This window comes from Geotrypetes seraphini, chromosome 4 (assembly GCF_902459505.1).
Source record: "Geotrypetes seraphini chromosome 4, aGeoSer1.1, whole genome shotgun sequence".
NCBI classification, from domain to species: domain Eukaryota; kingdom Metazoa; phylum Chordata; class Amphibia; order Gymnophiona; family Dermophiidae; genus Geotrypetes; species Geotrypetes seraphini.
Genome location: NC_047087.1, coordinates 179,396,900 through 179,420,568, shown reverse-complemented (window position 1 = coordinate 179,420,568; position 23,669 = coordinate 179,396,900). Strand labels below are relative to the sequence as shown.

The window sequence follows — 23,669 nt, the reverse complement described above, 5'->3', positions numbered from 1 at the left end:
TATTAACAGTTGCAAAATCCATAAATGTGACTCCCGAGTAACACACTTAAGAGATATCATTGTCGTCATATTGTTCATTAGCATAGAAAATCATATCAGTGACTCATGTAATGCCATCGAATACCAATCACAATGATGCAACTCTGACATAAGTTGCTTAAAAACATCTTCACTGTTCCCAGTCCTGTAATTTTCCAAGCAATCGCTCAACCATGTACAGCGGTTCATAGACAACCCCGCGAAAGACAAAGGTGCGCGCCGACAACTGAGCGCAAGACGGAGGCACGCGCCGAAGAAAATTACAGTTTTTAGGGGCTCCGACGGGGGTTTTTGTTGGGGAGCCCCCCCAGTTTACTTAATAGAGATCGCGCCGGCGTTGTGGGGGGGTTGTAAGCCTCCACATTTTACTGTAAACTTAACTTTTTCCCTAAAAACAGGGAAAAAGTGAAGTTTTCAGTAAAATGTGGGGAGTTACAACCCCCCACACCCCCCACAACGCGGCACGATCTCTATTAAGTAAAGTGGGGGGGGGGGCTCCCCCCACGCCCCCCCCCCCGTCGGAGCCGTAAAAACAGTAATTTTCTGTGGCGCGCGCCTCTGCGCTGTGCTCAATTGTCTGCGCGCGCCTTTGTCCCGGCGCGCTTTTGACCTGACACCATGTACAGCAATTAGCACCACTTCCTGTAACCTTCCTGGAAATGTCCAGTTATCTTCTTCTGTAATCCGCCTAGAACCGCAGGGTATAAGCGGAATAGAAGTCTTTAATGTAATATAATCTTCTGCCACGGTGTTATGATCCAAGTAAATTTTGATCAATGGCATTCTTTATTTCTGTAGAAGTTTCCAAGTTTATTATATCTTTGATATATCGCATTACATAAGAAACATCAATGCAGTTTACAATTGCGTTAATATAGTGTAATAATTTCAGGAGAAAATACGTAATCATATTAAGAAGAGTAGAGGGAGTGGGAACTACGTATTTCCTCTCCAAACCTTCAGGAAAAAGCTTTTGAATGGCAGCCTGCAAGCATTCTTTAATAACGAAGCCATCAGTAAAAACTTTTTGGTTTAAAAGGAGAATTTGGGAGAGTCTAAATGAGCCCTCAGTGGATCCAGCAGAACATTTCTACAAAAGTGTCAGCGTTTTTGCTCAGTAATAAAATTCCTCTTAAACTCCAATAGTTTTTCATTCCTCAGTTCACAACAGAGCGGAAGAACTTTTGAACGATTTGGATATTTTGTGGTGTAAGGTTGGTTCAAATTGCATGATCTGAAAACCGAAACGATTTCTCAGCAAAGTAGATATACTTTTATGTTGCCTAATATTACTAACTGGGGGTCCAATCTGGAATCATACTATGTGGAAATGAAATTATCTCAATTAATTACCAGGAGGGATAGTGCACAACTGTAAAGCTGGTATGAATAAGTTTATCCTACCTATGAAATCATCCTCTGTGATGCCTGTCAGACACATTGTCAGCGAATAGTGCTTAAAAAGTGAATTTGCTCATCTGAAGGGTGCAGTGGAGTCAGGTAAAGACTGTGCAAAACTCCACTGGGTAATGTGTGCCTCATATTGTCATGCATGCACATAAATTGGACCATGCATGGCATACAGGCACATACAACCCAGTAGAGCTTCAAGGGGCCTTTCCTCTACTCTCCTTTCAATAATTCTGCATCCTTTTGGTGAGCAAACTCAAATTTTCAGCTATTGGTTATGGGACTGCAAAAGTGGACTACCAAGGCTGCATGTGGCCTGTAGGCCTCGTGTTGGAGACCACTGCACTAGGAGATTTCTTCATTAACCACTCCCAAGCCAAGGCACTCTGTAAAACCTGATGCAAATTCTCTTCATTCTCTGTAAAAGAATTAGAATCCTCTTAACCGCAATAGAACTTAGCATAGTCGTGATCATCGCACAGTCATCCTATAAAAATGTAAGCTAAAGTATGTGCTGATGGTTCTTTGAGTTTATGTCATTGTCAAGACTTATTGTTTTGCTTTGACTGCAAGCTACGTTTTGCTGCCCCCAAGAAGTTGCTGCCCTATGCAAACACCTGGACTTTCCCATCTGGTTGGGTCAAACCTGATTGTGTGTTGTGGACTTGCGACAACCTGCTGAATTCTGTTACAACAGCAGATCTGTGGAATTCCATTTATCTGCCCCCCCCCCCCCCCCCTCTGATTTCCAAACAGAAACTCACATTCACCAGATGCTTGAGGTAACTGTCAGTAAGTTCAAGGAGTATGGGTCTAACTTCTCTTTCACCCAGAGGTTCCAAGTCTCACTCATTAGGATTATATCACTACAACTACTAATTATTTCTATAGCGCTACCAGACATACGAAGCGCTGTACAGAGTCACAAAGACAGTCCCTGCTCAAAAGAGCTTACAATCTAAACAGACAAGACAAACAGGATGTCGTGGAGACAATTAAGGGAAACGGTTAATCTGCTGGCTGGGTTGGAAGGCAAAGGGAAGTACAGGACAATCAAGTCATTGTGACATCACCGATGAGGCTCTCAGGCACCAGTGGAACGAGGTACCACGACATCACAATCTCAGCTCTACTTCCCAAATACTGCAACTCTCACACTACTACTATGAATTATTTCTATAGCGCTACCAGACACACGCAGCGCTGTACAGAGCCACAAAGAAATCACACTCATTGAAAGCTTTCTAACACTCATAAAAACATGATGACAGATAAAGGCCAAATGGCCCATCTAGTCTTTGAATCCCTTCTGTCACTCCTTGAAGTCTCAGTGCCAGTGAACCAATCCTGATCACTACTTTCATGAGAGACAAGTCTAAGAGGAGAAAAACCAAGTGCCCATCCCAAAAGGAAGAAACTTGATGCACCTTCCAGCATATTTTGCCTCCCTTTTCCCTCTTTCCTATCCCTTTCCTCTTCACCTACAAGTGCTGTGAAACATGTGCACATGCTGTTAGCCACTGAGTGGAGAGAAATTTTTTCAGGCTAGAGAATTTACCTGAGCAATTGCTTAATTACATGACAAATTCCTTTGAAAACTGTCCTCACATTGCCTACTCTCTGTTTATATCCTAAGGCCACTAAGAGGCTCAAAATCAAAACTTAAACACATCTAAAAACCTGCCCAAGTCGGCACTTGGACAATCTAACAGACAGGTTCTCCAAGTGCCGATAATCAAACCAACTTTCTGGACGTGCCGTGGGACTTTTTATGCCTCTGAATGCTGCTGTGCGCCCAGGGCTGAAAGGGACGCATCTGGAGGAGTGTTTAGGACAGGATGGGACCAACCTAGATTTAGGACTCCTTTTACAAAGATGCGCTAGCGGTTTTAGCGTGCGCTACAATGTTGCATGCGCTAGACGCTAACGCCTCCATAGAGTTGGCGTTAGTATTTTCCACGTAGCGTGGGGTTAGCGCGCGCTCTAAATGCTAGCGCACCTTCGTAAAAGGAGACCTTAGTTGTTTTACTAGACATCCTGGACGATACTTAAATGTTGTGAGTTAGTCAATTTAAAACAGGTATAAGTGCCAAAAAGGTATCCAAAGTAACAAGATAACCACTGCAGAGACAAAATAAAGACCCCACACACACTCCACCAGTGTTCACTGACCCCCTCACCCCCCCTTCCCCCGAAAGATTGAAATAAAAACATACATATCTGTCTCCAGAACATCAGCATCTAGTATAGGAAATCCTGGTAGAGCTGTACAAAGGTGTCTTAAATAGCCTGGGGGGTGGGCTAGTGAACCACAGAGAGGAGGACCCAGGCCCTTAAGCCACTCTAAACACTACATTTATGGTGGAACATGTGTGCCCACCAAAATCCCCCCGAAACCCTACTGTACTGCCATATAGGTGCCACCTACAGCCCTAAGGGCTATTGGGGTTGTAGACAGGTAGATATAGTGGGTTTGGGGGGCTCACCATAACCTATAAGAGAGTTCTGGTGAGATGTTTATCTGGCACCCTTTTTGTGAAGTTCACAGCAGGGCCCTGTCTGGATGGCCAGTTCATTATAAGATTGACCCCTCCCACATTCAAATGGTCTTGTTCTGGGCATTTGGGACTTGGACAAAATTTTGGTTGAAAACGTGGTATAAAGATAGACGTCCTGGTGGTCTGGATGAACAATAGCCTGGATGTTCAGATAGATGATTTTCAAGAAAAAAAAAAAAGACGTATTTTTCGAAAATGGGCATTTTCCCACTGCTGACTTTGGACGTCTAGCACCATACGCCCAAATCGGACAGACGTATGTTTTTATTATGCCTCTCCAAGCCATTTGCAAACCAGACACATTTTGGATTTCCGAGTGATAGGAAGAATAAGGATTAGAAGCTCAGTGAAAATATTGCACAGGTTATCAGTAATAATTGGTAAATATTGTTCGTTTTCTGCTTCTCACCGTTACCCACAGGGGAATCTGCTGCTATTATGGACTTAGCGTCTTTCATGTTGGGGAATATTTGGTACCAATTGTGAGCTCTGGTATACAAATAATCTTGATAAAAAATGGTTTTCAAAGCTTTTTGGTTTTTAGAATTTCGGATAAGAGATTGTGTACCTGTACAACTCTTTAATCTTTCTAGATTTACACCTTGGATAAACCATCTGAAAAAAATGTTGTCCTTTGGCCTTCAATCTCACTTTCTGGGTTGGTAAATCTCACTCTTTAGGATGACCTACCTTTGACATTTCTGTTCACCCTCTTCACCTCTGTGGTCCTCTTCCAAGGTTTTCCCTGAATCCATCTCATGTATGCCTGCAAACTCCTTTCTTGAGCCTCAACACACTTCTAGTGTGGGAATTAAAAGAATGAACATAATAAAGTCATGGGCACCTGAGTTTTACGTTTAAATATTTTTATTGGTGACTATCGTGCAAACAGTACAAAATAAAACAAAACCATCAGGATTAAAGAGAAAGAAAATACGTAACATCCATAGATAACAAAATTGCACTTCATCACCATTTTTGTGCTTAAGCAACCCCCTCCTTTTTCATCCCCCCCTCCCCCCACCCCCCGATAATAGAAAAAGCAGGTGGCCTATGGTCTGGTGACCAAGGCAGGCTCCTAAGTTTTATAGGATCACCTTCCAGTGGGGAGCGGAAGGGGAATAGCTCCATTCCTTTATCTCTGAAGGAGTATTTAGGAAGCAATCAAGGAAAGCCAATGACTGTGGGACGAATCATTTGAGCAATTACATCTGAAAACGACTTGAAAATAATCTGCAAGATGAACAATTTTGTGCATTGCTAAAATGTCATGTAATTCAAAGTAAACCCTCACTGCGTGCAGATTGCTCCCACTGTTGTGCCAGCCTTAATAATGAGGTCACCAAGTAGTAAAAGCAATATCAAGATAAGTTCTGAACGTACATTCCAATTATCTAAATACAAACGGATCACTTGCTCATCTGAAGGATGCAGCGGAGTCAGGTAAAGACTGTGCAAAGCTCCACTGGGTAGTGTGTGCCTCGTATTGTCATGAATGCACATAAATGGGACCATGTATGGCACACAGGCACACACAACCCAGTGGAGCATTTGTAAATGCTGTGGTATTTACATTAATGATGGATATTCAGCACTGCTGTCTGGGTAGAGCACTATCTGGATAAGTATCCAGATAAAGTTAGGACAGATTTTCTCTGACCTAACTATCCAGATGATGATCTGAATATTGTTTCTCTCAGCTAATCTAGCATCCGCCCATGCGCCACCCAAACTCTAGTCAGACAGTGCCGAGGTGGTCTGCAATAGGGCCTGACTGAATTTCACTTTCACTTTTGACTTTGACACCAAAACTGGCTCAAAATCTGGATTTAGCCATGCTTCAGTTTCAGCCAAAAATGCTGAGGTGTTTGCAGCTGAAACTATAATTCCCCTCCTGACCACAAGCATTGACCACTCTCTGCTCCCTTCAGCCATACGTGCCACCCTCCATTGCCCATAGGCCCTCCCTGAGCTTACATTAGCAGCCCTGGTCTAGTGGCCTAGTTAGGACAGGAATAATCTAGTTGCTTCTGCCACTAGATCACCAGGGCTTCCAAGGTAGTCCTGGGGAGAGCCTACGAGTGGTGGAAGTATGGCACTGGGAGTTGGGGTCGGAGCGTTGGTTCTCTGTCAGGGGGCTCCGACTCCGAGGGCCCATTTTATGTTGGGGGGGGCCATATGGTCTACTTTTGTTCGGAGGGGTGGTGTGTGAAACTGTGCAACAAATTTTGGTTGCAGACTAGATTTTAGTCAAAACTGAAAACCCTGGTTTTGGTTGCCGTCTAGTCTGCAAGGATATTTAGCAGCACAGTCCATGCAGTGCTACTGAATATCCATGGATAATGCCAGCTAAATAAATTTTTGGGTTAATGGCTGCCATTATGCAACCTGAAGTTAACAGACATGCAACGGAATAATAGATTTCTAGGATCAGCTGGTAGGTGATACAGTATCATTAATTAGGCAGTTGCTAGGTATAATTAACTTACAGCACTGAGAAAGGTATATTTAGTGATTTAGTATTTAGTGGAGTGGAGGAGTAGCCTAATGATCTGTGCAATGGCCTGAGAACCAGGGGACCCAGGTTCAGTTTCTACTTCAGCTCCTTGTGACTCTGGGCATGTCGTGTAACCCTCCATTGGCCCAGGCACAAATAAGCACATGTGTATAATATGTAAACCACTTTGATTGTAACCAGAGAAAGGCAGTATATCAAACCCTCTCCCTTTCCCTTTAAAGCATTCAGCTGAGTAGTGCTGGGAAGGTCTGCTATTTCCTTTCTTTTCAGCTGCTGAACAAGGGCACTGAATACTACTCGTACCCCTGCACACCCACCGCGATGCTGCCACGCAGTGCCTACTGGCATCACATTGCAGGATCCCAGAACATGGCCGAGTCTCCAAACTATACAGGTGAGGAACTACATATATATGGCCCCAAACCTGGCAGCTCTTGGAAAGTGAGAGGTGGAGTAGGGACATGGTTATTCTTTATTACTCTTTGTGTCAAAGAGGTGAACTTTGTAAGTCTCTGCGTAACATAATGTGGCTGATTCACTGAACTATGGGCTAAAAAATTGTCAACGAGCGCATCATGATTTTTTTGCATTTATGCTAAAGAGTGTTCAAGAAAATTTTAGCATGTATACTGGTGGCATGTACCACAATTTGTAGCATCTGCACACTATTTATTACACAGTGTAGTTTTTCTTTCACTTACAAAACGGTGGCAAGAACATGCTGTGCAGAAAAAAAGGGGAGAGCTAGGCATGGAGGATTAGATTAAGAAGAACAAGATAGAGATTTTGGATGCTTCCTGTGGATCATCTGGGTGAGTCTCATTTCCTGTACTTTTTCTCTTGTTTGGTCTTTGTTGTCCACATTCATTGTAAGGGTGGATATCTGCCTGCTGGTCTCAGTTTGGTTAATGTTTTGCCAGCCTCTGCATTAAGGGTTTCCAGAAGAGAATTGAAAGCCTGTGATAATGAGGAAGATGAAATTTGGCAGGGAGTGAGTGATAGATTATGAGTTTTGGATAGTGTGACCTAGTCATGAGGTAAGGGGTCTGGGACAAGTAAAGAAAGCCAAGAGGAGAAGTGGTTGGAGTTTGCACCAGCATGGAAGGAGTTAATGAAGGAGGAAACAAAGGAGGAGAATAACCAGATGATGAAGGTAGAGGAGGGAAGAGAGAGTTCAGTATTAAGTCTTGGTAAGCAGAGGAAGGGGGGGGGGGAGATGAGAGGAGAGCACTAATCGGCACAATGTGGAGGAAGAGGAGGAGGCAGGGTCAAATTCCAGTGGTTGTAAGTCAAGGTCACATATGTGGATAATCAAATACAACTCAGAAGAAGAATGACAAGATGCTGGAACGTATTCTACAAGAGCACAGCATCCTTCTTGGTAAAAACTCGGCATGAGATTATGACTGTGAAGAAGTACAAATGGAGTGCGGGCAGCGGAAGTGAGCTGCCTTGCAGTGGCGCCCCAAAACATCAAGCAAATTAAACATCAATACCAGGACTGCAAGTTCGCTATCAGTGAGTAATCAGCCGGAATATGGGCATATTAGAGCAAATACCAAAACGATGGGCAAAAAACTTTTTTAAATTCCTACTCTCAGAACAGGCACCTGTATCAATATTCATCAACAAATAGTAATAATAAGACCTCATTGTTGGGAGGGACTGCAATTGTCATTCCGCAGTCTTACCCCAGGCTGATGACTCATAGGTGGCAAGCACCAGACTACTGCCTAAATGAGTTAGTAGTTTAGGTGGATCTATTATCTCTGAGGAGGCAGGTGGGTATGCTTTGTGCTATATATAACTTTTGCCACTGTTTCACTAAATGCTTTGTTAGTAAAAGTTGCTGTGCATTCCCCCCACCCTTCCCTGCCACTTGAGTGCCATCCCACCCTCGCATACTTCTTAAAATGTTTGCCGGAGCAAGAAGCATCTTCCACCTGCTGCTCGCACCGGCCTCGACACCCTTCTGATGTCACTTCCTGGTCCCGTGACCAGGAAGTGACGCCAGAAGGGAGCTGAAGCCGGCATGAGCAGTAAGTGGAAGATGCTGCTTACGACATCAAACGTTTAAAGAGGTACGCAAGGGGGCAGAGAGGAGGAGAGGCGCTGGCGCGCTTCATGAAGATGATGCCCGGGGAAGTCTGTACCCCCACCCCCCTTACTATGCCATTGTTTGTACTCCAGTTTTGGCTCCTAACACTAGTTCCATCTAACAAAGGCTTGATGATTTGGAGAGGACCAAGTCAAGATATGCTGCTAACACTAGATTAGAGGAGACTAGTGACATTCCAGTTGATATTCAGCACTATTTAACCGGCCAGGTTAAATGCTCAGAATTTGACACCCTATGACTCAAGCATCGACATTGCCACTGAGTGCATCAACACTACATCCAGAACATTGGGAGTCAGGCTCCTTACGGAGATAGGATTGTATGTCTTCTTCATCTATGCCTTTCACATCACATACGGTATGTAAGAAAATTAAGAAGCACATACATTCTTCCCCTTCTAAGCATAGTGCTGCATCCTCACAAGCATTGACATCCTTGATGCATAGTAAGCGTCGACTCATTGAGGACCACTCTCCTTCCATCTAGCTAATGCCTTGTAGGCATGCCTCAACATCAAGGTCTCCCACCCCAACATCCAGTACAGCAGACTGCTTCCATGCCGATGACTCTTCCAGTACCGGCACCATTTCTCCAGGAGGAGATCTGGGCTGTGCTCAAACAAGAGCATTCTGGGCTACTGCAGACAGTCTACACATGCGTTAATGGCTTCTATACCTGCCTCAGCTCAGCCCAAGGATACATTAAAGCGTGAATCAAGGATGAGGTAATACACTCCTGCTCAATGTCGAGCATCAGGGTTGGCATGGACCCACTCGACACATGAATTGGTATCAGCAAAGGAGTTATCTCTTGGGTCAGAACATTGATGCACTTCAACGTAAACTCTATGCTCCTCTCAACGTACACTCCTTGATTCACATAGTAGGGAGTACTTCAAGGAGTCTGACTTAGATATATCCAACCATTCAGATGAGGATTTGCCAGAATACTCATCAGAGGAATCATATAGTATACCTTTTGATCCTTCCTCTCCTCAACTACGTAAGTCTCTGCCACAAAGTATATCTTTTACTGGCTTCACAAGGCAGATGGGTCAGGCTTTGCCCATCAAAATGGAAACAGAGGAGGAACCTCACTCTGAACTTTTTGAAGTCCTTGACTTTGAGGCACCACCAAACAAATGTATTAAGGTACTTTTGGACAGAGTCATGAAAGATATTTTAAGAACTGAGAGAATCCCCTATCCGTCTAAGTAGCTCCTAAAAAAATAGACACAATGTATAGAATTCAAAAGTGTCCAGGCTTTGACAGAACTCAATTTCAATATCATTCATTAATTGTAGAATCTGCCCTCAAACGTTCACGTGGCTCATGATCTTTTGCTTCTGCTCCTCCAGGCAAAGAAGCCAGGACATTGGACTATTTTGGCAAACGCATTTTTCAATCACCTATGCCCAGGGACGGCTCAAGGCAATCTGCTGCCTGAGGCGAGGGATGAACTGGTGCCCCCACCCCCCAAGCATCCAAAATGGTAGTGGGGCAAGGGCTGCCCCAACTATTAGGCAAAACTGGCCAGCTGCCTATGGCAGCAGCTTCTTAGAGGGTAGTAACACAGTAAGTGACAGCAAAGCCTCACGCACCACTCCTTTTAGGCCCAGGTCACCCATGTTTAAAGCAAAACAATAGACCCTGCCAGAAAATCTCAAAGAACCATGTTTCTCACCACACATACTTTAACCTGCTTTTCAGCAAAAACACAAAGGAGATATATAACGCTCAAACAACAAGGAGCAAAATGAGAAAGAAAGCAAAATAAAAGCTCAGTTTAACACACAATAATAAAATTAGTTTTATGGGAGCTCCCCCATAACGTATTGATCAGAACTAGAATATTTCTCCATGGAAGTCAGCATACAAAATAAATCCAGATTTTCATGTAATCTGAGCTCTCCACTACCAGGCACATTGTGAAATACAAAACCTGAAAAGGGGGGGGGGGGTCTATATTTTGTACTTAATATAGTACAAAGATATTTGCAATTAATATTTCCCAAAGCTAACATATTTCAATTAATACATTCCAAATAAAACCTTTATTCTACCTTTGTTTTCTAGACAGTTTCATGTTCTAGAATGCTGGTTCCAGTTACTTGTCTGCTTTCCTGTCTTCTGTTTCCAGTGGCTGTTGTCTCTTTTTCAATTCCCCTTTCTTCTCCTGCCTTGTTCCCTCAATATACAGTATCTGTCTCTGACATACTGATTTTTTCTTTTTAGCTCTTTCCTTCCTATTTTTTTTTTCTCCTGTTCACAAATTTCGCCCTACTCCTTTCTACTTTTCATCTACCTATCAACTTTATCTTCTTCTCTCACCCGCTAGATCTCCCATTTCCCATCTTGACCCTTCCAAAGCCTCCTATCCCCATCTCTCTCTCCCCATTTTCTCCCTCATCCAAGATCATCTCTCTCCCCCCCATTTTCCCCCTCCAAGTCCATCTCTCCCTCCCCCCATTTCTCCCCACCAAGTCCCTCTCTCCCCCCATTTTTCCCCCTCCACCAAGTCCAACTGTCTCTCCCCCCCCATTTTTCCCCCTCCACCAGGTCCATCTCTCTCTCTCCCCATATTTCCCTGACCCCCTTTCATCCCTTTTGCCATCTTTTCCTTTCCTGTCCTCTCTGTCCATCCCCAAGGCCATCTTTCCCTCTCCTGCCCCCTCCATCCTCCCTGAAGTCTATCTCTCCCTATCTCCTTCTACCCCCTCTGCCATTTCTCTTTGTCCCCCCTTCTAGCCCCTCTGTCCTCCCCATTCATCTCTCAAATCTGACATCTTAGTCTATCTTTCCATCCTTTCCTCGAGTCCATCTCTCCTTCCACTCTCTCCCCTGAGTCCTATATGTATCTTCAGGTGGCATTGTTGAGGAAGCGGCATCTTGCTACCAGCCCTTTTTGCTGCTGCCCTTCCTGGCATCTACTGCTTTAACCCTTCTGCTCACAATTGACATTTTTCCCATTCTACCCCCTCCCTTGCTGCCGCTGTGGCCATCTTTAGTTTTCCTTAAAAGTTGCTGGAAGGCAGTAGTGATTCCCTGCCGCCAGTTCCTGTGTCTTCTGTCCACTGCGGCCCACCCTCTCTGACAACTTCCTGTTTCTGCTGGGGTGGGCCGCAGTAGAGAACAGATGCAGGGACCAGCGGCAGTGAATCACCCTGACCCCCCTTTGTTACCCTTCAGCGTGATTCCATATCACCCTGACCCCCCTTTGTTACCCTTCAGCGTGATTCCATACCACTCTGACCTCCTTTCTTTATCCATCCCAAAGGTCCTGCGATGACTGCTTCTGCTCGGATGGAAGAGGTAAGTCACGTGGAGGGGGGTGGGCAGGCAGACGCAGTTAGTTGCGGCAAGATCAAGCGATGACTGTGACTGCCGCCCCCCCCCCCCCCCATGTCACTTACCTCTTCCCAGTCATCGCGGGACCATCTTCACTTCAGCGCGGCTGCCGACTCTGCTCTAAGTACGGCAGCCTCTCAGAGATCCACAATGGATCCTGTGAATCCCATGGTGTCAAGCCACAGGACATTTGTCTGCTCAGATCCAAGTTACCTTAGACCTCCGTCACTCTCTCCAGTGGTGGATGACTCCTCCCTCGCCATCAGAAACTTCTTATCACAGATGCTTCGATATTAGGATGGGATGCTCATCTGGACTGCCTCCACACTTAAGGAGTATCGTCTCACCATGAGCAACCCCTCAATATCAATTTTCTGGAACTGTGAGCAATAGGCAAAGATCGAGGAACTATGATACTCATAGTTCTGCTTTGGCAATGCCAAGTTTGGTTTCCGTTACTCCTAGAGCTCTTAACCAAGAAACCATGCAGGGTGCGACTGTTCCCAACACTACTGACACAAAATGAGGGATCCTTCCATCACCTCAACCTCTGCTCATGGTTTCTTTTACTGAGCAAGTAAATGCTTTCTGCCTCTCGGCTGCCATATCTGCAGTCATTGAAAGTCTAGAAAATATTCCACTCAGTGCTCACTTCAGATGGACAAAATTTTCTTCTTGGTGTGCTTTGCATTCTTTGGAACCCATTACCTGTCTACTGCCATCCATACTGGACTACCTTCTCCACCTCTCTATCTATGGTCTAAAAAACAGTTCAGTGTGTTTCATTCTACCTAAAAAACAGTGCTATCGGTGTGTTTCATTCTCCCTTGGGCAAAAAAACTATATCTGTTTATCCTTTGGTAGCTCGTTTCATGAAAGGCCTATTCCGCACGAAACCACCTATCAAGCCTCCACCTGTTGCTTGGGATCTTAACGTGGTACTCTCTGCTCTTATGAAGTTTCCCTTTAAGTCACTTACATAGGGTTACCAGATTTTTTTTCTGTAAATAAAGAGGACACGTTCTGCCCCAGCTCCGCTTTCACATAAACTTAATCTTTTCTTCCCTGAGCTTGGAGCTGTGTCTGGAGGCATGCGTGGATGCAATGTGAAGATGTCACATCGCATCTGCGCATGCTCGGAGGCCCTCCAGATGTGGCCCCAAAGCTCAGGGCCTTCCAAAACCCAGGCAAACTGCTAGGTTTTGGAAATCCCCCCCCCCGGGTACCCAGACAGTCCTCTAAAAAGAGGACATGTCCGGGTTTTCTTGGACATCTGATAACTCTATACTTACATCTTGCTCTCTGAAACCTCTCATTTGGAAAGCTGTTTTCCTCATTGTCCTCACTTCTTCACACTGTGTGAGTGAACTTCAGGCTCTTGTAGCAGATGCTCCCTACACAAAATTCTACCACGACAGAGTAGTGCTTTGAATTCATTCAAAATTCCTACCTAAACTTGTCTTGGAATTCTACCTCACTCATAGTTTTGTCTGTTTTCTTTTCAAAGCCACAAACATGTGCTGGTGATGCAGCTCTTCACACATTGGACTGCAAATGTACTCTGGTATAACTTTTGACCCTAACAGATTCAGAGTTCCATTTACCAAGAGAACAATCCCCAATTGACTAATGGACTATATCTCACACCCTCCCACCTCCCTGGTTGGCTTCTTAGCTTTATTATTGAACTGATGGTCCCATGAGTCGATGTCGGGTAGGAATGTACCAACGCATGCGTGATACGGTAGGTCTTCAAAAGATTTAAAGCGACGGTACACTTTTTGACTGTCCATACTGGGCTCCATGGATTATGTCATCCACATGTGAGAATATCTGCCTGCTGTTCTTGGATAACCCCCCCCCCCCCCCCCGAAATTTTTCTGTCCCTTTGGACTGAAAGTAACATAAAACTGCATGAAAATATTAACATTTTCTACGTCATTATAAATAATTTGAGAGTGTAGCCATGTTCTTGTTCTTCTTTGCTGTCTCTATCTTCCTTTCTTCTTTCTCCACCTTGTCATTCTCCTGTTTCCTCTTTTACTTCTCAGTCTCCATTCTACTTGATGTAACATTTCCTTCTGTTGAAGTCAGAGCTTCATTTTTTTCCTTACTCTGGTTTCTGTCAACTGTATTCTTTTATAGCATGTGTACGACGAAGTTAACTTATGCTCCCGAGTGAATTAAGTATCATGGTTTAGTGACTGTTATATTAAACATAGAAACATAGAAGATGACGGCAGAAAAGGGCTACAGCCCATCAAGTCTGCCCACTCTGCTTACCCACCCCCTGTCTATGCCCTAATGACCCAATTTCCTTATCTTGACCCTCGTAGGGATCCCACATGGGTATGTATTGATAATACATTGTTTATTTCTATGTGCATTGATGCTATTGTTTAACGCAGTGGTTCCCAACCCTGTCCTGGGGGACCTCCAGCCAGTCAGGTTTTCAAGATATCCCTAATGAATATGCCTGAGAGAGATTTGCATATAATGGAAGTGGCAGCTATGCAAATTTTATTTATTTATTCAATTTTCTATACCGTTCTCCCAGGAGAGCTCAGAACGGTTTACATGAGTTTATTCAGAAGGACACAGTACTATTCAAAAGGGTCCAGAGAAGAGCGACTAAAATGGTTAGGAGGCTGGAGAAATTGCCATACAGCGAGAGATTAGAGAAACTGGGCCTCTTCTCCCTTGAAAAGTGGAGACTGAGAGGGGACATGATTGAAACATTCAAGATAATGAAGGGAATAGACTTAGTAGATAAAGACGGGTTGTTCACCCTCTCCAAGGTAGAGAGAATGAGAGGGCACTCTCTGAAGTTAAAAGGGGATAGATTCCATACAAACGTAAGGAAATTCTTCTTCACCCAGAGAGTGGTGGAAAACTGGAACGCTCTTCCGGAGGCTGTTATAGGGGAAAACACCCTCCAGGGATTTAAGACAAAGTTAGACAAGTTCCAGCTGAACTGGAACATATGCAGCTAGGGCTAGTCTCAGTTAGGGCACTGGTCTTTGACCTAAGGGCCGCCACGTGAGCGGACTGCTGGGTACGATGGACCACTGGTCTAACCCAGCAGCGGCAAGTCTTATGTTCATATGTTTCCTGTCTGTCCCGATGGGCTCACAATCTATCTAATGTACCTGGGGCAATGGGGGGGGGGAGGTGATTAAGTGACTTGCCCAGGGTTACAAGGAACAGCGAGGGTTTGAACCCACAACCCCAGAGTGCTGAGGCTGTAGCTTTAACCACTGCACTACACTCTCTCTATTGCATATTCATTAGGGATATCTTGAAAACCCGACTGGCTGGAGGTCCCCCAGGACAGGGTTGGGAAACGCTGGTTTAACATGTACATGTGTAAACAGTAATGGTTGCTTTAGTATTCACAGTAACCTGGGGAAAACAATTTGTGTGGGTAAGAGCTTTTTACACAGATAAAAGTATGCACATTTTTCCACAATGCAAATGCATTTGTCAGTATTTAAGAGAGGCATCCCTGAGGGCATGTTTAGATCAGGGGAGGAAATTAATGTTTATTTTAAAACACGTGCAGTATTATCCATGAAAAACAGCAACTGCAAATGATAGCAGGTGCTTTATACCCAGAGCAAGTTGTAAAGTAAAAGTGCATTCATCCTCTCACTTTGAAAATTTGTGCAAAGTCCAAGGTCAATTTGAAAATTGCCCCCTTAATTGATATACCCCTATTTAGTGTGCATACTAAAGGTTTGGGGGTTTTAGTGAATCAGCCCTATTATGGCCTAAACTTTCAACTGTGAGTTTTATTCTGAGGGTTGATTCATAAGTCATGGAAACTATTTTTTTTTCCTCTCAAAAATGCGCCAACACTGGAAATCTAATATATACTTTTGAAAGTGTATGACCTGTACTTCTTAATGTTGCCACCAGATGAGAGATGACCACAGCGATCTCTGGTAGGGGAGAAGCAAAAATATATGACATTTGAAATTGTTTTATTAACTAACAAGTAATAAATGTTAGCTGTTTAACTGTTAACATCTTTCAAAGTAGTCTCCCATCCCCAACACTGTAAACCAGTGGTCTCAAACTCAAACCCTTTGCAGGGCCACATTTTGGATTTGTAGATATTTGGAGGGCCTCCGAAAAAAAAAATAATTAATGTCTTATTATGGAAATGACAATTTTGCATGAGGTAAAACTCTTTATACTTTATAAATCTTTCCTTTTGGCTAAGTCTTAATAATAATATTGTACGTAATTTATAGCTAAAGAGACATAGGATTAAGAAACCTATTTTATTTTACTTTTGTGATTATGATAAACATACCGAGAGCCTCAAAGTAGTACCTGGCAGGCCACATGTGGCCCCCGGACCGCGCGTTTGAGACCACTGCTATAAACTGTCTGCTGTGTGAGCTGTAGTGTTGTTATATAGTCTCAGTTAGGGTGCTGGTCTTTGACCAGAGGGCCGCCGTGTGAGCGGACTGCTGGGCACGATGGACCACTGGTCTGACCCAGCAGCGTCAATTCTTATGTTCTTAGTATTATGGCATTGTGCAACAGTTCTGGACGTTTCTCCTGTACTGCATGACACAGGTGGTACTGCAGAAATGACTTGTTAATACTGTGTATTCAAGGTGTGTCCCTCATGAACTGTATGACACACAAGACAACCTGGGAGATACTTTGAAGGATGTTAACAGTTAAACAGTTTGCACTTGTACTTTGTCGTTCATGTTGCACACCATAAGAGTATTTTTTATTTTTTTTTTTCTTCTCTTTTCTTCCCCTCCCTTTGTTTTTTCCCCTAATATATGTTTTTTTCCTCCATCAAGAGAAAAATTTGTAACTTTTTCCCCCCTTTCCCTCTTTTCATGTTTGTTTTTAACATTATATATAGAGATCTTTTCTGTTTTATGTAATTATTTAACAAATATTTATTTAGCTGTTATTAATGTATTACTAATATGACTATATGTTCTCTTATAATCTGTTTTTAATTGTACATCGCTTAGAATGTTTTAAATAGGCGATTCATCAAAAATAAAGTAAACTTGAACTTGAACTTGAACTATGTCATAATAAAATGATGATTTCAAATGTCATGTTTTTTACTTCTCCCCTACCAGATACCGCTGCACTCATCTCTCATCTGACGGCAACATTAAGAAGATATGTCACACACTTTCAAATGTTTATATTAGATTTCTGAATCAACCCTCATATAACTGAATTGTACAGGTGGGCAAGGTCAACTCTTGTGGCCAGCCACTTTAGGAAACATAGTCACAGCAGTCTGTCCAACCATTTGTTGGTCCCTGAAGGTGCTGGCTTTAAGTTTCTGATTCAGATGTTTCAGTTTGAAAGTACTATCTGCATTTTTCAAAATCAACATGTTTCTTAGTTTATTGATTCCTCATTTAGCACTATTTTGATGCCTACCTTAATTTTTGATTCAATGCACTGTATTCCTGATTTAGAAAATCTTTAGTCTCTTTCAATAGAAAAAGATGTGGGAGTGCTAGCTGTGGGTGAAGCTTCCAATTCTCTCAATGGCAACCTGCTATAGGACAGTGTTTCTCAAGGTGGTCCTGGAGTACCCCTTGGCCTGTCTGGTTTTCAGGATGTCCATACTGAATATTCATGAACAGAGTTGCATGCAGTACCTCCATTTTTAGGCAACTCTATCTCGTGCATATACCTTGTGGATCTCCTGCATACCAGACTGGTCCTGGAGTATGTCCTACCCAGTTTGAAAACCACTGTTAGAGAATGGTGTAGAAGCACAAACTGTGAGAAACTCACAGCTACAAACCATCCCAGCTTCTCCCAATCTGAGGGCCTAGTCTGTGACTGACCTGTAAAAGAAATTAATATGTAAAAATGTTTTTACAGCTGAAATGTTCTCAGGAGCCCAGGCCAGCTCAGATTCCGACATCCTCAGCAGACTCGTCTTTGAGAGATCAATTCCCTCAAGGCGAACCAAGGTTGATGGGAAAGAACCCAAGCCCGCATCTCAGTGACTTTTACTGAAAACAAAAGATGTCTCAAGAGTCTACCTTTGAATGATCCCTGCTGTTACTGTTTTGTCACAAGACTCCATGTATGTGTTTCTGCAGACAAGGCACTATGACAAGAGTTCATGCCTAAGTGGTTCTAATGATGACAACTCTTAGAAGAGTTTGCATTGACTCTTGTTGAAAACTGCTCTCATGAAAGTCCACATCTCTGATTATGATTGCTGATGACAGCCCACGTTTGAATTGCACCTGCTGATGACATTCAAGGCTGTGAGCTCACATATCAGTTTCAATACCTGTTGATAATTGCTATAAGAGCTTATATCTCCACGACTTTTGTGATGATACTCTGAGTCATTGCAGTGATTCTCAGTAACGATGCTGTTTCATGGTAGTAGTCACATCTCAGTGAATCTGCTGGTGATGCCGAGTCATGACAGTCCACTTCTAAATAATAGGGTTGTTCCAAAAGCCTTTGTCTTAAAAGATGATGTTCTATCATGATAGCTCATCCGTGAGATGTTTGTGATGCTTGCTATGTTTGGGGAAAGGATTCATATTTCAGTAACTCTGATGATGCTTCCCTGAGAGCCCCTTTTTCAGTTATGCTTATTCATATCATTCTGTTTGATAACAGTCTCTGTGACTCCTCCTGGTGACACTCTGATGATGGCCCACATCTCAGTCACTCCTGGAAAGAATGTTCTTTGAGAAAAGCTCACATTTAAGTAAACACGGATGATACATTGCAATGAGAGCCTTTGGCTGTGGCTACTGTTGACTCTGTGACAAAAACCCACATCTCTGCTGATAATATTCTGTGGAGAGAGCCCATAACTTGGTGTAACTCCTGCTGACAAAATCTGTGATGAGCCAATGTCTCAGGAACTTCTGACAATGCTTTGTGATGAGAATCCAGATCTTACTGCCCAGCTGAAAATACTGTCATGAGAGTGCATGACTCAAGTTACTCCTGCTGAAATTTCCTTGTGATAAGCCCATGATTCCTGTTGATGCTTCTCTGTAACTAAAATCCATGTATCAGTGATTTTGTTGTTAAAGTTCTGTGTCAAGAGCCATCCCAGTAACTCCAGCTCATTACCTTCTGATGAGACCCCCATGCCTAAGGGAATGCTGACAGTGTTCTATGATGACAGTCCATATTAATGGCTTTTCTGTGATGGGCCCATATCTCAAGTGAGTCCTGCTACTGCTGTTTTATGACAAAAGTCCATTTTTCATTTACACTGCAGAATGCATTCTATGAAAAGCACCTTCATCTGAGTAACTCCTGCAGACCACACTTTGACATGCCCACATCTCAGGTACTAATGTTGATCCTCTGTGATGAGATCCCATGTCTTAGTGAATCCTGCTCATGGTCTGTGCTAGGAGTGCATGTCTTCTTGGTGGTTACCGAGAACACTCTGAAACAAGATCCACATCGCAGTGGCTCCTATGGAAGATGCATTAAGCCCACATCTGAGTGACTCCAGCTGATGATGCTCTGTTATGAAAACCCATGTGATAGAAACTCTGCTTAGTTCTGTTAAGAGCTACCTCAGGGACTCCTAGATCTAATGCTTTGTGGAGAGAACATACATCTTGCGGACCCATGGTGCTGATGCTGTGATTACAGACCACGTATCCATGGCCCGAGCTGCTGCTTCTTGGTGACAAATTTGTGACTTAAGATATTCATATTAATAATGGTCTACCACAAAATCCACATCTCTTTTACTGCTGTTAGTGATGCTGTCATAAGAGCCCTGATCGCTGAGACTTTGCTGACAATGATATAAGCCCACATCTCAGTGACTATTGCTGATGACAATCTTTGATGACTGCCTGTCTTACTAACTTCTGCATTTTTATGACAAAGTGTCATCTCAGTGACTGCTGATTACAACTCTCTACTCAGTCAGCTCATCAGTGATTACACCTGATGAGTTTTGTCATGAAAATTCACCTCTCAATGACTTCTGCTAATGCCGGCCCTATCATCAGAGTCCACGTTGCAAGAACCCATTAATAAATGATTCTATTGCTAGAGTCCACAACTCAGTGTACATGACTCTGAGGGTTTATGTCTTGATGATTACTCTATTGCAAAAGTACACCTCTCAGTTATGCCTGAAGATTTTGGTTCCATCATGAATCCACAGCTCACTGATTTTTGCTAATGATGGTTTTATCACAGGACCACTTGTCTCAGTGATTTCAGATGATGACAATTCTGTCACAAGAGCACACTTCTCAGGGTTACTGCTGAATACAGCTGTTATAAGAGTTCATATCTTAGTGATTGCTGCCTCTGCTGGCTGTCATACAAACACTAGAGTATACCTTCTGGAAGGTATTGATCCTGGCAGATCCTTCTCTGGTTAGAAGAGGTTTCTTGAGGCTTCCTACTGCAGAATGGGGGAAGATGCACACATGCTTCTGCTCTAACTGCACAATCATTGCAATAGTTTTAAAGGCACCTTGAGCACTCGTTAATCCATTTTGTTAAAGTTGTGACATTTGAATCCTTGAAGGTTGAATATGGAATAAAACTGCTCACTTGATTATTGCTGGGGTTTTCCCCACTACAACAAAAGTTTCTTTAGTAGCTAATAAAGGCATATGCCTCTGGAGGCCATCAGGTTCTTTTTTTTCATACAGATGACATCCAGTAACAAGGAGGGACATTCTTAACTTGGTACTATGCAAAGGCATATCATTAAATGCCTCCTGAGCCCCAGAGGCAAATATTTGCCACTGGAAAACAATGCATTTGACCTGTAAATTACACTTTCTTTGTTTCTAGTTGATGATTCCTTCCATGGAGGATAAGTGCATTGAAACCAAGCACAGTCCCCAATGATGCCATCACTCCTCTCACTGTATCTCTTTGTAATATTGTGAAGACTTGAAGAATGTGGAGATTGAGAATGCAGGGATTCTAGCATGGACATTTAAAGAAAACATCATTTTGCACTTGAAATAATTCCATATACGTAGTCAGATTTGGTCAAATATGGTGAGCAAACAGCAATGAGATGCTAATTATTGGAATTTGAAATGATATAAGATCAAACCGTAAGCATAAGGTCTGTTGCCACCACTGGGGACTCACTCAGTTCTATTGCAATCTGTCTGGGGCACTGCTCCATGGAAATGTTGTTTGGTCCAAGTGCTGCTACACGTCATAGGCATTGCTGCCATGGTCTAAACAAGTTTCAAGTTTATTAGTTTCTTGATATACCATCTATCAAGTATATAAACCAATATGCTGGAGTTGTTAGTGTCTGGCAGACCAAATGTCTGTCAGTTCTTATGACATTAGAGTTATATCTGTCTTCCTTAGTTCATAATTGATTCAGCAGTGACCTTAAATAGCTTTTTCTAAATAATAATTTAAAAAAGAGCTACAGTCCCCCCTCTCATGAAAGAATATTTTGCTTGATGTAATCAGTGAAACCCTTACAACACAAAGCCAGCTAGTTTAAAGAAATCAAAAACTTATGAAATTCCATTCATGAAGGGCTATGTTTCTACTGAAGCTAAAGCATGTCTTTGTTAATGTCAAGGCTGCTTATTTTGGGACCAGGTGGCAGAGCCAAGGAGTACTGTGTTTCTTCTTTTTGATGATGCATGGTAAGCTTGGCACCTTCTGTCTTCAAAGCAATTAGAGAGGTTATAGGTTAGGCAGCGATATTCACCAAGCCGCTAAGGGCCATAAACAGGTCAGTTTCTCATGTTACATCTACTGAATGGTCATTAGATTTGTATGCATAATACCTCCACAATATGCAAATCTAGTCTATGTAATATTCATTAGGGACAGCTTGAAAACCTGACCCATCTGCAGCCACTGGGGCAGAGAATAGATCAGGGTTTCCCAAAACTATCCATAAAGTTCCCACAAGTCAGGTTTTCAGGATAAGCACAAAAAATAGGCACAAGGTAAGTTATCAAATACTCAGTTTCCAATATATGCAAATTTAGAAAGCCCTGAAATAGACATTTCCTTTCTTGTTAAAGATTAGTAGTGAACTATCACTTAAAACTTAAGACTGGAATAATAGAGCTACGTAGTAGGAAGAGATACCTCCCTAAAAGATCTAATTATATGGCAGAAAATTTGTTCTCTGGAATGGAGGGTGGTCTAAGAGTTGCCCCTTTTCCTTGTAGCTGGTTATGGAGGGTCTCTTCATAGAACTGAATGCAGAAGAGTTAAAAAAGGAAAGGTTAGGGAGAGCGTAAAAAAGAAATACAACTTCTACCTGTCATTTTGTAAAATCTATATGCATAATAAACTTGGTGGGGGTGGGGATCTTCATCTAGCACACAGAAAGGGTTTGTTTGTCTGTTATGACTACTACTACCTATCCCCATTCACTTTCAGAGCCACAGCAAATGCTAGAATTAATCATTCAGAGTAAGAAAATACAGGTGGCCTAAATGTGGAATTACTTTTGTTTTCACCATCACTAGCTATGTAATCAATAAAATATAGAGCACCATACATAGGCTAGTATCAATTGACTTGAGTCTCAATTTTAACAGCAACCATAGATAAAAATGGAAACTGTAAACATTTTACAATTGCAGGCCATTTTACTAGTAAATGTTACTCTGTTACCCTCTGGGGCCCTTTTTTAAAGGTACAACTGGAGTTTGAGAACGCTTACTATGCAACCAGAGAAACACCTAAAGCAGGCATTGAAGTGCTAAAACATGTCAGGTATATGGATATTTTAATTTACATTCACCACTTTTATCTTTTTAAGAAAATTGAAACTCAAAAGTCAATTTATACTAACCTATGTACACAGCTCTCTGTTTCATCAATATCTCTGTGTAGTGATTTGGACCTCTTTTTTCTGCAACAACCTATGTAATAACAATAGAATATTCAGTGACCATTTTATATATAAAAATTATGGCCTTATGGAGTTGACCAAAGTTTAAATTGTAATAAAGCTCCAGAAAAAGTCTCTGTCCTTGGTACTTCAGCCTTATTTTCCTTTAGCAGACATCCATTGGCTCCAAACTAAGGAATCTACTACTATACTAACGTAGCATCTTTTCTAAGTGAACTTGTAAGCAGCCTAATACCTGCTTTTCCTTGGACACTCTTCTCCCATTATGGTGCTTGATCCGCCCTACCACCTTGGATACAAACATCTACCACAACTTATGGGTGCATTACCTGGACAAATATGTGCAACTAGGACCACTGACTCAATAAGTCCTCTTTAAACCTCAGATGTTCCATGTTATAATTATGTTTGACTTTGATTGGTTACAGCCAGCTATCTTTTGTTTATCATAAATTTAATAAAATGCCAGCCACAAACACCCTCTATGTGGCTCTATGTACAGAGAAAAAAATGCCAAACCATTTTGCAGTTGTTATTTAGCTGCCTCTAGTATCAATTCATGTATCAAAGGTTGTTTTTTTTAAACATATATATGACGCTATATTCCAGACCTTAGGTCAGTGGCTTTGGGTATGTGTGTGTGCCTTGTGAATTTACAAGGATAAGTTGATTCATGAGTTAACAAAGCTTTCTTCTATAGTACATATTCTGTAAAGCATCAAAAACAAAGACTGTTCCTTCTATAATTCATCCAATTTCAGCTGCTTTATTGTGATCATCTTCACAATACTCACTTGT

General features: G+C 42.5%; 1 protein-coding gene across 2 annotated transcripts in view; it reads left to right on the top strand.

Annotated features, from left to right (window-relative positions):
* Positions 1 to 23,336, top strand: part of DOK4 (docking protein 4) — a 145,238-nt gene extending 121,902 nt beyond the window's left edge. For both annotated transcript variants that reach the window (XM_033943778.1, XM_033943777.1), the window contains exons 9-10: positions 6,796 to 6,919; positions 17,879 to 23,336. In XM_033943778.1, the coding sequence (XP_033799669.1) occupies positions 6,796 to 6,919; positions 17,879 to 18,006 (252 nt within the window). In that variant the 3' untranslated portion in view covers positions 18,007 to 23,336. The remainder of the gene's footprint in view (positions 1 to 6,795; positions 6,920 to 17,878) is intronic.
* The last annotated feature ends 333 nt before the right edge of the window (positions 23,337 to 23,669 follow it).